We start from the raw sequence: 12528 nt of genomic DNA on the forward strand, positions 1-12528 counted from the left end.
CAATAATGGAAGATGAAAGGAATTTATTTTCTATCTTTTGTCATTTCTTTCTGCCAATAAGTAAAGAGTAGTTCCTTGTAAAGTAACAGGAAATGTTGTATTTCTCTGTATTCTTACTGGGTGCGGAATTTGAATGATTGAAGTGGCATATCTGAATATGTTGCTTGTACTTTGATAGCAATGTTCTATCACAAAATAACACTGTGAATGGATTTTGAAATTTAGTTTATGGTATCTTTGCTCTTTCCTTACAGCAAGTCCCCATGCGACAGCCTCAACTCTACATTTTCCAACGTCTCCCATCATCCAGCAGCCAGGTCCTTATTTCTCGCACACAGCCATCCGCTACCATCCACACCCTAGTCAGGAAACCCTGAAGGAGTTTGTCCAACTGGTCTGCCCTGACACCAGCCAGCAGTCAGGACAGGTGGGGTTCCTAAATGTAAGGCCACTTTTTACTTCTTGTGTTGGTAGACAGATAATTAGATATTGCCTTCTAGCTGTTGTGCACTCTGCATTATTAGAAGCTTGTAAATCAATGTTATGTGTTCACTTTAATCATGGCTAGTGAAACTGTAAGTTTCAAATCATTAAGTGGGTGTGCAATGAAACATTAATAAATATAAGTTTATCTCTCTCTCAGTTTCATGATTTGGGCTTTTAAAAGTCCTAGGATTTTCATTTTGTATGTTCATGCAAATGTATAATATGCTTTTAATACAGTTTGCTTTTCTATTGACATTAGGTATCAGAGTCCACAGTCTTTCATAATTCATTTTAAAAAATCTGAAATAACATGCAAGAGAAAGAAAGCCTGGTAAATTCAATCCAGTATCACCACGTAGAGATCTAATCTCTTGTATGGCTAAGTTGTAGTTCATCAAAAGATCGAGGAGGCCATTTGTTGTACAGTAAAGATTCTGCAAATTTTCTTATAACTTTTAAAATTGAAAACAGAAACAGTAATACAGTCAGCCACTCTGAGTTTTGACTGAAATACATACATTATGTTTAGGGTTATGAAAATACTGCACCTTTCCTGTCATTTTTCACAGTGTAAGTTTTGGCAGGCGCACTCCTCCTGTGATGAAATAAGCAGCCTTCCTAGATTATTGCTTATAGCTGGGTGCCAGGAGACATGTAACAGTAGATAGGGAATGACTTCACTTCTTCCTCCCAGGGCAGATGCATCCTCACATCAATGTTGCCGAGAACAAGCACTTCTCTTTTTTGAGACTAAGGAATCAGCTCACAGACTTATATCCGAGGAAGATAATTCTCAAAATCAAAGGGATTACAAGAGCTAGAACAGCCAGCAAAAAGGCTAGTGTGGCACTGAAATGTTGCTGATGTGCATTTACAAAGATCCAAAATGTCACAGAGAAAAAGCACTCTTAATTTCCAATACAAACCTTTTGTCAGATGTTCTTTCAAACATATCTTTATCCAGCTATTGGACACACAGTAAGGTAGATGTGGCTAATGCATTTTTAAAAATATACCTTTAAGTTAGCTGGGGCAACTTCAGCAAAATTTTCAGCAGACTAAACTGATATTCTTGCATTGCATAATCTGGACCTTTAGATGTACTTTGGACATTTAAAGTCACACAAAAGCACTCTGAAGCGCTATGGGTAGAATTAAATTACTAGGGCTGCACTGATTGAGGCATGGCAGAGCCAGTTGGTGGAGCAAGTATCTGTCTTCAGATGTGAAATTCAGTGAAGAGGGACGATTAGAAAAAGGAATTGAAGTGAGGTAGGGGTAGCCCCTAAAGGGAAACTGCAACTCGGGGAGATTTGAGAAGGAGGATTGATAGCCAGCTGGTGAGTTGGAGCAGGAAATGTACCCAGCGCATACAATGGTAATTTGAGTAGTGCATTCAATAACATATTGTTCATTGCTATATATGAAAATTGCTCTCAAACATCACCACTATGATTTGCTAATAGAAACTATTTTTTACTTTTTGTGCTGTGGATTCTAGCCTAGTGTGGGAGGAAACTGGGAAGTCAAATTATTTGTGAGGTACTTGTTACTGGATCTACTGTATACATGAATTTGAGGTGAAATGCAGTTCTCACAAGCAGACATATTAGCAATGATAGCAAACTGTCAGTTGTGAGCACAGCTACAAAGTCAACTCTATTGTGGGTGCGGATGGCCGCAAGTAAATCTCAGGGACAGGAGGACAGCAAAATTCGCTCAGATGGAAGAGACAGTGAAAATTGCATTCTTTGCATCAAGCTTTTGTTATAGATATATCTGCATTTGCATCAGCATATCAGAAGTGTCAGAGCATGTCAATGCTTGATTTCAGCATCAGGGTCCGATGCGACACACTGGGCCACAGGTATTAATGGACAGCCATTTTGCAATTTTGGATATGTGCTAGATCCGATGGGAAAATGCTAACAAATCCAAATTTACTTAGTAGTCACTTCTGGAGAGATGGTGTTATAGTGGTAATGTCACTGGCAAAGTAATCAGTGGCCTGTGTTATTGCTCCATCAGCATGGGTTCAGATGGCAACTGGTGAAACTATTTACAGAAAGCATTTGGAAGATATTGTGCCATAATGGAGATCATCATGTAGGGGGTAGCATAGTTGGATGAATACAAGTTTGGCTGGCTGCCAGATTACAAAGCATGCATAAAAATAGTCTTGTCTGACTGTTAGTATGAGAGGGGTATGGTCGCACAGCCTGGGTCTTTTTTTTTACAGTTTACATTGATCACTAGATATGGGAATCAAAGGCAAGCTACCTAATATGAGATTATAAGAAATTGACAAACCATTGTAGGTTGGTTGAGTAAGTGGACAAAACTTTGGAAGATGGAGTAATTTTGGGAAAAAATGAAGTTGTGTACTTCACAGGAATAAAAATGCAGGGTATTATATAAAAGGTGTGAATGGGCAGGCAAGTTAAGTTGAGGCAGAAGCTCAACAATGATTGTCTTCTAAGTAAGCATGCTCATATGGCCATAGAGTTGTCTTCTGCTCTTCTTTGTTATCTTACCAATTACTTCCTTTAGTGATCAAGCCCTTTCACCAATTCTTTACAAGTTTCATTACATTGTAAAGGAGACTTTTCTTCGTCTATCGTATCAGCACAACCACTAGTTCTGCCCTCTTCAGCCAGCCTAGTACAGAGCACATAGAAAGGAGGACTTCCATTGTACAATTACAGTTCAGTCTAACCTGGATAAAAATAGAACAATTGGCTGGAGCCAACTGGTCTTGCACTGTAACTGAGCAACTCTGTGGATCTACTTAATATTGAAATGGGAAAGTCCACGCAGAATTGTGGCAGACTTGGTGACGACTGTGTGTTATGCTTCCGAATCTGCATGAGGATAATTAGTATATTATTGCTTTTACATAATTTATCTTTCTACAAAGCACAGTAATGGCTTAAATCATATTTTTAAGTACCCAAGTAAATTTGTTTAAATGTAAATGTCGACCTCCCTGGTATTTCACTGTCACTTGGTGTATGCCTTTGCTGCTGACTCAGTGCTATTAGGCAAAACCTCTGAAGAGGATATTCCAACTCTCTGAGGCATAAAGGTCAGTGGATAAGTGACTGTTTCTGTTTTGTTGACAAAAAAATAAGTCTCCATTGTCTGTTTGAATTACATATTATTGAAGCAATTTGTTCATTTCTATGTGTGCACAGGTGGATGGATGCAAAAGCATAAATACAATTGTACAATTGGTACAAATTTAAAGTTGGTTACATATAATCAGAACACCTAATTTATCTGCAACTTCCTAACAGACCACTTGCAGTTTGAATCATAACAGATATATGAAACACATTATACTTGAGACATTATTCTACACAAACACGCTTTCAGATATCCCAGACGACACAGGAGTGAATAATGTCTGCAGTGAGTTAGAAGATACATACTTGTCTAGACATCAAATCAATACAGTAACATTTATGCTTGAGTATTCATTTGCTCAGCTCATCTGAAAACTCTTGAATTATTGAATACTATGTGCACGTTCGATATTGTAAAAAACAAGCAGGTTAGCCTGAGATTTCCACAAGCAGGAAACCTGCTTCACTGCAGAGATTTTCATTATAGAAGTAGAACTGCTGATGGATTGTGACCTAAACAATCTTATTCATCAGGATAGATTTCCAATGGAGCATGCAGTTTGACTCGAAATGACGAAAAAGGTTCGAGAAAAATTGCTTGCTCCGTAATACCTAAGCCTGAATTTCCAGGGCTTCTCTAACACAACACATAAGTAAAGTAGTTGTGACATTGAATTGCTAGCTCCTGTCTCACTGAGTATGGGGCCTGACTGGAGTTTGTGTCAAGATTCCTCCAAGAATCCAACCTTAGGGAACTCAAAAATATTCAATGATATGAATAGTTGTACTGAGGATCTCCTCCTCCACGTTCCACTTCACAACACAACTCTAACACACATCCCAGGAGAAAGTGAGGCCTGCAGATGCTAGAGATCAGAGTCGAAGAGTGTGGTGCTGGAAAAGCACAGCTGGTCAGGCAGCATCTGAGGAGCAGGAGAGTCAATATTTTGAGCATAAACCCTTCTTCATGAAGGCGCTGAGAGATAAATGGGAGGGAAGTGGGATTAGGAGGAAGGTAGCTGGCAATGCAATAGGTAGAAGAAGGTGGAAGTGAAGGTGATAGGTCAGAGAGAAGGGTGGAGCGGATAGGTGGGAAGGAAGATGGACAGGTAGGACAGTTCAAGAGGGTGGTGCCAAGTTGGAAGGTTGGATCTAGTGTAAGATGTAACCTGAACGTCCACAAACATCATCTACTGTGTCCTTTGCTCTCGATGTGGTCTCCTCTATATTGGGAAGACAGAACGCCAACTTACGGAATGTTTCAGAGAACATGTCTGGGACACACGCCCAAAACAACCCCACCGTCCTACAGCCAAACACTTTATCTCCCCCTCCCTTCACCGCCAAACTCTCGCCACCCAATACCTTGAGGAAAAATGCCTCATCTTCTGCCTTGGGACCTTCCAAGCACATGGGATCAACGTGGATTTCAATAGTTGCCTCATTGCCCCTTGCCCCACCTTACTCCAGGTCCAACCTTCCAACTTGGCACTCTCTCTTGAACTGTCCTACCTGTCCATCTTCCTTCCCACCTATCTGCTCCACTCTCCTCTCTGACTTATCACCTTCACCCCCCCCCACCTTCATCTACCTATTGCATTCCCAGCTACCTTCCCCACAGCCCCACCCACCTCCCATTTATCTCTCAGCCTCATCATTCCTGATGAAGGACTTATGCTCAAAACTTCAACTCTCCTGCTCCTCGGATGCTGCCTGACCGGCTGTGCTTTTCCAGTATCACACTCTTTGACTCTAACACAATATCTCACCAAGGCTGCATTAAAGTGTACATTATTCTTCTCAGGGACAATGCACTTCCACAATCCTATGCCAAACAAACACCCAGCATGAGGATGGGGAAGCAGGAGAGGATCTCAAAAACAATAACAAATTGCACTTATTTATAGTGTATTTAGTATAAATGAAACATGCACAGGCACTTTTCTATGAAACAAATTTACTATACCTGCATGGGATATGGGTATCACTGGCAAGGTCACCATTTGTTTTGTGTCCATAATTGCCCTCGATATTATTTGCTTAGGCTGTTTTCAGAGCACAGTTAAGAGTCAACAATATTGTTGTGGGTCTGGAGTCACATGTAGGCTACACCAAATAAAGATGTCGGATTTCCATTCCCAAAGGATATTAGTGAACCAAATGGGTTTTTACAACCATGGTTGTATCGTTCCCATTATATCAACTCTTAGTTCAGGATTTTATTGAATTCATGTAGGAAACAGATCCCATGTGGGGTAGCCTCATTTTAGTCTTACTAGTTAATCTCCCAAGGTATTTCTTACATAAAATAAAGGCCACTGTAGTCATTTTGAAATGGCAAATCATAAGGCAGTTGGGGGAGATAAACAGAGTTGGCTGGAGCATAAGACATTTTCTGTGCTGTTTTCTGAGGGGCTAAATTATGCCGAAAGATGAAATACAGACCTTCCACTATTGGAAGCCAAGTAAGATTATAAAAGAGTTTGCCATTATATGTGTGGATGCAAACATTTATAATGTAACAGGTTGGCATAAACAAGGAACATAAATGAGACGATAAGGTGTGTGAAGTTGTCTAATCAAATATTTCATCCAGATTCTGGATATTTCCTTTGACAGGTCATATGAATATATTAATTAAGAGCTAAGATAAACCACTTAGCCCCTGAAGCCTATTTGATTGGTCAATAAAATGACGCTGATTTGATTGAGGCCTCAACCTCAGGTTGAGTGAGTGAACAAATGTGAGGTTATCCACTTTGGTAGCAAAAACAGGGCAGAATATTATCTGAATGGCAATAAATTGGGAAAGGGGAATATGCAGTGAGTCCTGTGTGTCCTTTTACATCAGTTTCTAAATGTAAGGGTGTCAGTACAGCAAGTGGTGAAGAAGACAAATGTTATGCTGGTCATCATTGCACGAGAATTTGAGTGCAGAGCGGAGATATAAGGCTGCAATTGTACAGGGTCTTGGTGAAATCGTGCCAGGAGTATTGTATGCATTATTGGTCTCCTTATCTGAGGAAGGACGTTTTGCCTAGAAAGTGACGTAAAGAAGGTTTGCCAGATTGATTCCTAAGATGGCAAGACTGACATCTGAAGAGAGATTAGATCAATTAGGACGATATTCACTGGAGTTTAGAACAATGAAGGGGGAATCTCATAGAAACTTAGGAAATTCTAATACAACTCTACAAAGTAAATACAAAAAGGATGTTCTTGATAACCTAGATGTCCAGAACTAGGGGTCATGGTTTAGAGATACCGAAGAGGTCCTTTAGGACTGAGATGATTTCACCCATAAATTAGCGAGCCCATGGAATTTTCTGCCACAGAAAGCATTTAAGGCCAAAACACTAAATGTTTTCAAGAAGGAGTTAAATATAATTCTTAGGATTAAAAGGATCAAATGGTTTAGGAGCAAGCAGGAACAGGGTATTGAGTTAAATGATCAGCCATGATCAGAGTGATGGTAGAGTATGCTTTTAGCTCCTACTTAATATAATTGATACAGATTTTTCTATAATTGCTACAGATATTGTCATTGAGAATGCAGACATTAATACTGATTGACAGTTAATAGCCAGACTTGGTTTAAAATTTAAACCAGATAGGTTGACTCTGAATGGTCAGGGTATTTCCCTGAGAAATAAACCATTGAGCAAATGTCACCGATTTTGTTGAATTGAATTAGATACGTTGCATGTACATATTCTCTCTGCTTGCAAATAATGCACTTGACGTCCAGAGTTATCCAGAAAATATTGTCCAATTACAAAATCACATCTAATGTCAGACATTGTGTTGCAAATTCTGCATGTGTGGTGGATCAGACCATTGTTAGTTGCAGACATACAAGTAATATACTGCTGATTTGATCTGTCAGTTTATGAGATTTACAGCCTATGTACCTGGCATCACAATGACACTGAAATTCATGCACCACATTGTCCATCTGTGTGACAAGCCAGCATCTTTTCATTTTTACAGCAGTATCCTGCTACTGGTGAACACCATGCAGCATGAAACAGCTAGCTTCACTGTTGCTCAAATTATAAAGATAAATTGCTCATTCAAGGTAACCTGGGGTAGACTGAGTACTTTTCAGGACCAAGAGTGGCTGCCTTAGGACTGTCCATAAGTTTGTGAGATGTACATCAGAAAGGATCCATTTAGGCAGCCAAAGATGGCTTTGATACATTTTATTTCAGCATCAAGTTTGCAGAATGAAGAGATGGCTCAGACCCTGTTTACGAGGTTTCTAAGAAAGCCAATCTTACAGCATGTGGAACTGTAGGAATCTCGATGTCTGTACTGAAAAGTGAAGGTAGGTTTGTAGTAGAAGTTCCCCTGGAGAATTTCTCAACAAGAGAATTGAGGAAAGGGAACTCACTTGACTCAAATATGAAATTGAGTGCAGGATGGAGTTTGTTAAGACCAAAAAGCAAATTCCAACATGCCGCAGCAGATTCAAATATAGCAAATGTATCATCACGATACTGGAAATATGTAAGAGGTCGGAAATTAAGTGTCATTTCATTGAAGATGAATTTCTCATGGAATCCAGTGAAATTGTTTGTGGGATATGAGCCCAGTAGAGGTCCCATAGCAACATTATCCATTTGGGGATATGTGGAGTCATTGAAACTGAGTTCAACTGTGTCAGTTGCTGAGTTCATAAGTTCAAAGAATACTGATTCAGGCAATGGTGATGGATCTAAGTTACTATGGTATAGTGTTGCAGTACAGATGTCCAAAGCTTCTATAAGTAGTACATTGGTACAAGCAATTTCAACAGAGCACACAGAAACTGCAAGGCTACCAATGTGCAAATCCTTTGTGGTCTTCATAAATGTGAAGTATGTAAATATCATTGTTTGCTTAAAACAGGTTGTAGCAATTCACCCAACCATTTGGCTAGTTCATGTTATGCGAAACTGATCATAGATTAGAAAGGACATGAAAAGATATCACTACTTTGATTCTGGAGTACATACATGGATGCAGTCAGCCATATGGACGAATCTAATCGTATATGCAATTTGGTAGTGCATTCTGCTTACACAAGACCAGCAAATGCTTTTTCAGTTTGCATTTTACTATGGCCATCAGGTCATTATCAATGGATATGAATTTGGACTTGTTGTTAAGCATGACGTGTATTTGGTGGATATGGTTACACTGTTAAGGATGATATTCTCATCCCTCTGCTGCTTTAATGATTTGTATATCCTGGTTGGCACTAAGGTCTCACAATGCAAGGTGGCATTCACATTGCATTTAAAAATCAGAGAAGTCATTTGGAATGCTGCAATATTCATGTACTAGATCAACTAGACACACTTGCAAAGATTGGTGTCTTTGAAGGACATTGGTTGTGGTAGCATATCCTAGAGTAAAGGAATTCAAGCTGAGCAAATATCTCTTCCCATTGATGACATAAAGGCACACCAAAATTGAAGACAAACTCTTTGCTTTAAGGCAGTCCATGATCAGAGAGATTTACTATCTCTTAAGAGCATCATGAATTGCTTTGCCAAACTACTTCTGCTTTTGTGAATTTGTTGTGTTTTAAGCACATGTTGTTTATGGTGCAGTCATCTATTGAAGCAAGATCACAGCATAAATAAAGATTAAACCAATCCTCACTGTTAATTGGCAATCAACATAATGATGTACTATCGCCTTTAATAATCAGAGTCCACTCCTCAACCAATCAGCATTCTCCTCTTATACAATATTAATGTTGATATTGCATTCTTGTGAATGTCCTAATGCGGGAAAGGTGAAAAGCTTTGACAAAATGTGACTTCTTTCAGAAATGCTTATGTTCAGTTCATGCATTTAGACAGCAAGGAGTGATGATGAGCCCCAGCTACAGAAGATAGTTTTGATCCTTCAGTTCCATTATAGCAGGTTCTTTCAGGTAACATTTTCAGAGACCATTGAATACTTTAAACTGAAAGCGAATGCCACTGTTCAGATTTTATTTATTTATTGCATTTTGCTTTGCCAACGGTGAAACAGAATGTTGAATCTTTTGTGATATCATGTAAGTTGTGGCATTCTGTAATGCAATATTTCAGCTACGTGGTTGCAATCAATAATGTCTTGCACTTTCAGGAATTCTACCATTCTAAAATTGCAGAACTGTATCAGAGTGCTGTTGGTGTCCATGGCAATCAGATGAAATCTGATGCTCACATAAATAATGTGTCAGTGACCTATTTCACACTCTTCACAGTGCCGATTGGTTTTGCTATGTTCTGAATGGGCATTTGAAGTTATCCCAATACAATTAAATTGAGTAGACAATTGTTAGTGTGACTGCAAGTTTATTTGCAGCTTAAAATATAACTCTACTGGCAGATTGCAGCTTCCAACCTCATAGTCCAGGAACCCCGCACTGCCCGGTTCTACCTCCTTCCCAAGATCCACAAGCCTGACCACCCTGGCCGACCCATTGTCTCAGCATGCTCCTGCCCCACTGAAGTCATCTCTACCTACCTCGACACTGTCCTATCCCCCCTAGTCCACGAACTCCTCACATACATTCGAGACACCACCCACGCCCTCCACCTCCTCCAAGACTTCCGTTTCCCCGGCCCACAACGCCTCATCTTTGCCATGGATATCCAATCCCTCTACACCTCCATCCGCCATGACCAGGGCCTCCAAGCGCTCCGTTTTTTCCTCTCCAGACGAGCCCAACAGTACCCTTCCACCGATACTCTCATTCGTTTGGCCGAACTGGTCCTCACCCTTAAAAATTTCTCCTTTGAATCCTCCCACTTCCTCCAGACCAAAGGGGTAGCCATGGGCACACGTATGGGCCCCAGCTATGCCTGTCTCTTTGTTGACTACGTAGAACAGTTGATCTTCCGTAATTATACTGGCACCACTCCCCACCTCTTCCTCCGCTACATTGATGACTGCATTGGCGCCACCTCGTGCTCCCGCAAGGAGGTTGAGCAATTCATCAACTTCACCAACACATTCCACCCTGACCTTAAATTTACCTGGACCATCTCTGGCACCTCCCTCCCCTTCCTGGACCTCTCCATCTCCATTAATGATGACCGAGTTGACACTGACATTTTTTACAAACACACCGACTCCCACAGCTACCTGGATTACACCTCTTCCCACCCTCTTCCCATGCCATCCAGTATTCCCAATTCCTCCGCCTCCGCCGTATCTGCTCCCAGGAGGACCAGTTCCACCATAGAACACACCAGATGGCCTCCTTCTTTAGAGACCGCAATTTCCCTTCCCACGTGGTTAAAGATGCCCTCCAACGCATCTCATCCACATCCCACACCTCTGCCCTCAGACCCCACCCCTCCAACTGTAACAAGGACAGAACGCCCCTGGTGCTTACCTTCCACCCTACCAACCTTCGCATAAACCAAATCATCCGCCGACATTTCCGCCACCTCCAAAAAGACCCCACCACCAGGGATATATTTCCCTCCCCACCCCTTTCCACCTTCCGCAAAGACCGTTCCCTCCGTGACTACCTGGTCAGGTCCACACACCCCTACGACCCACCCTCCCATCCTGGCACTTTCCCCTGCCACCGCAGGAACTGTAAAACCTGTGCCCATACCTCCTCTCTCACCTCTATCCAAGGCCCTAAAGGAGCCTTCCACATCCATCAAAGTTTTACCTGCACATCCACTAATATCATTTATTGTATCCGTTGCTCCCGATGTGGTCTCCTCTACATTGGGGAGACTGGATGCCTCCTAGCAGAGCGCTTTAGGGAACATCTCCGGGACACCCGCACCAATCAACCACACCGCCCCATGGCCCAACATTTCAACTCACCCTCCCACTCTGCCGAGGAAATGGAGGCCCTGGGCCTCCTTCACCACCGCTCCCTCACCACCAGATACCTGGAGGAAGAACACCTCATCTTCCACCTCGGAACACTTCAACCCCAGGGCATCAATGTGGACTTCAACAGCTTCCTCATTTCCCCTTCCCCCACCTCATCCTAGTTTCAAACTTCCAGTTCAGCACTGTCCCCATGACTTGTCCGGACTTGTCCGACCTGCCTATCTTCTTTTCCACCTATCCACTCCACCCTCTCCTCCCTGACCTATCACCTTCATCTCCTCCCCCACTCGCCCATTGTACTCTATGCTACTCTCTCCCCACCCCACCCTCCTCTAGCTTATCTCTCCATGCTTCCAGCTCACTGCCTTTATTCCTGATGAAGGGCTTTTGCCCAAAACGTCGATTTCGCTGCTCGTTGGATGCTGCCTGAACTGCTGTAAAGAACCACTTTCCCACCCCACCATAAAGAAAGTTGCAGTGATGGTGCATATTTTTTTTTGCAGTTTTATTTCTCACCATTTTAAACTGATTTTCATTCATAGCTCAACTCATAAAGAATTTAAATAGCAGTCTTACAGGATATGTAAAGCAGATGGCATGATATGGATGGGTAATAGAGTTATAGTGTAACTACATCATTGTGCACTGATTAAGCTGCTTCTATTGGAAAACTGACAGGGACTCTCTGAACTAATAGAAATCCTAGTGGAAAATTCAGACAAGAGGTAGAATCGCTCTGGTTCATTCTGAACAAATCTCCAAATAGGTTCTGATCAGAAATGCTGACTGGACACTACATCTCTGATCAGAAAATTCAGGCTGTGTATCTTTACTCATCATAAAGAGAGCACAAAGGTGAGGTTCACTAATTAGTAAATAAAAGAACGAGAAATATTTCATGAAAGCATTCTCAGCTGAACTGTGCTGTGAAGTCCTGCAACAACTATTGCCAGATATTACTGGATATAGTGAAACCAGAATCAGAAATGGGTAATACAGTCACATAGATTATAAGTGGTAAGCAAATAAAAAGAAGAAACTGCCCAGAGGGTGGATCAACAACAGTTGTAATGGA

General features: G+C 41.4%; 1 protein-coding gene across 7 annotated transcripts in view; it reads left to right on the forward strand.

Moving 5' to 3' along the window:
* nfia (nuclear factor I/A) overlaps nucleotides 1-12528 on the forward strand; it is a 506523-nt gene that overhangs the window by 416700 nt on the left and 77295 nt on the right. For all 7 annotated transcript variants that reach the window (XM_060830426.1, XM_060830431.1, XM_060830425.1 and 4 more), the window contains one exon: nucleotides 255-442. In XM_060830426.1, coding sequence (XP_060686409.1) covers nucleotides 255-442 — 188 coding nt within the window. The remainder of the gene's footprint in view (nucleotides 1-254; nucleotides 443-12528) is intronic.

Source organism: Hemiscyllium ocellatum, chromosome 9, assembly GCF_020745735.1.
Source record: "Hemiscyllium ocellatum isolate sHemOce1 chromosome 9, sHemOce1.pat.X.cur, whole genome shotgun sequence".
Lineage (NCBI taxonomy): Eukaryota > Metazoa > Chordata > Chondrichthyes > Orectolobiformes > Hemiscylliidae > Hemiscyllium > Hemiscyllium ocellatum.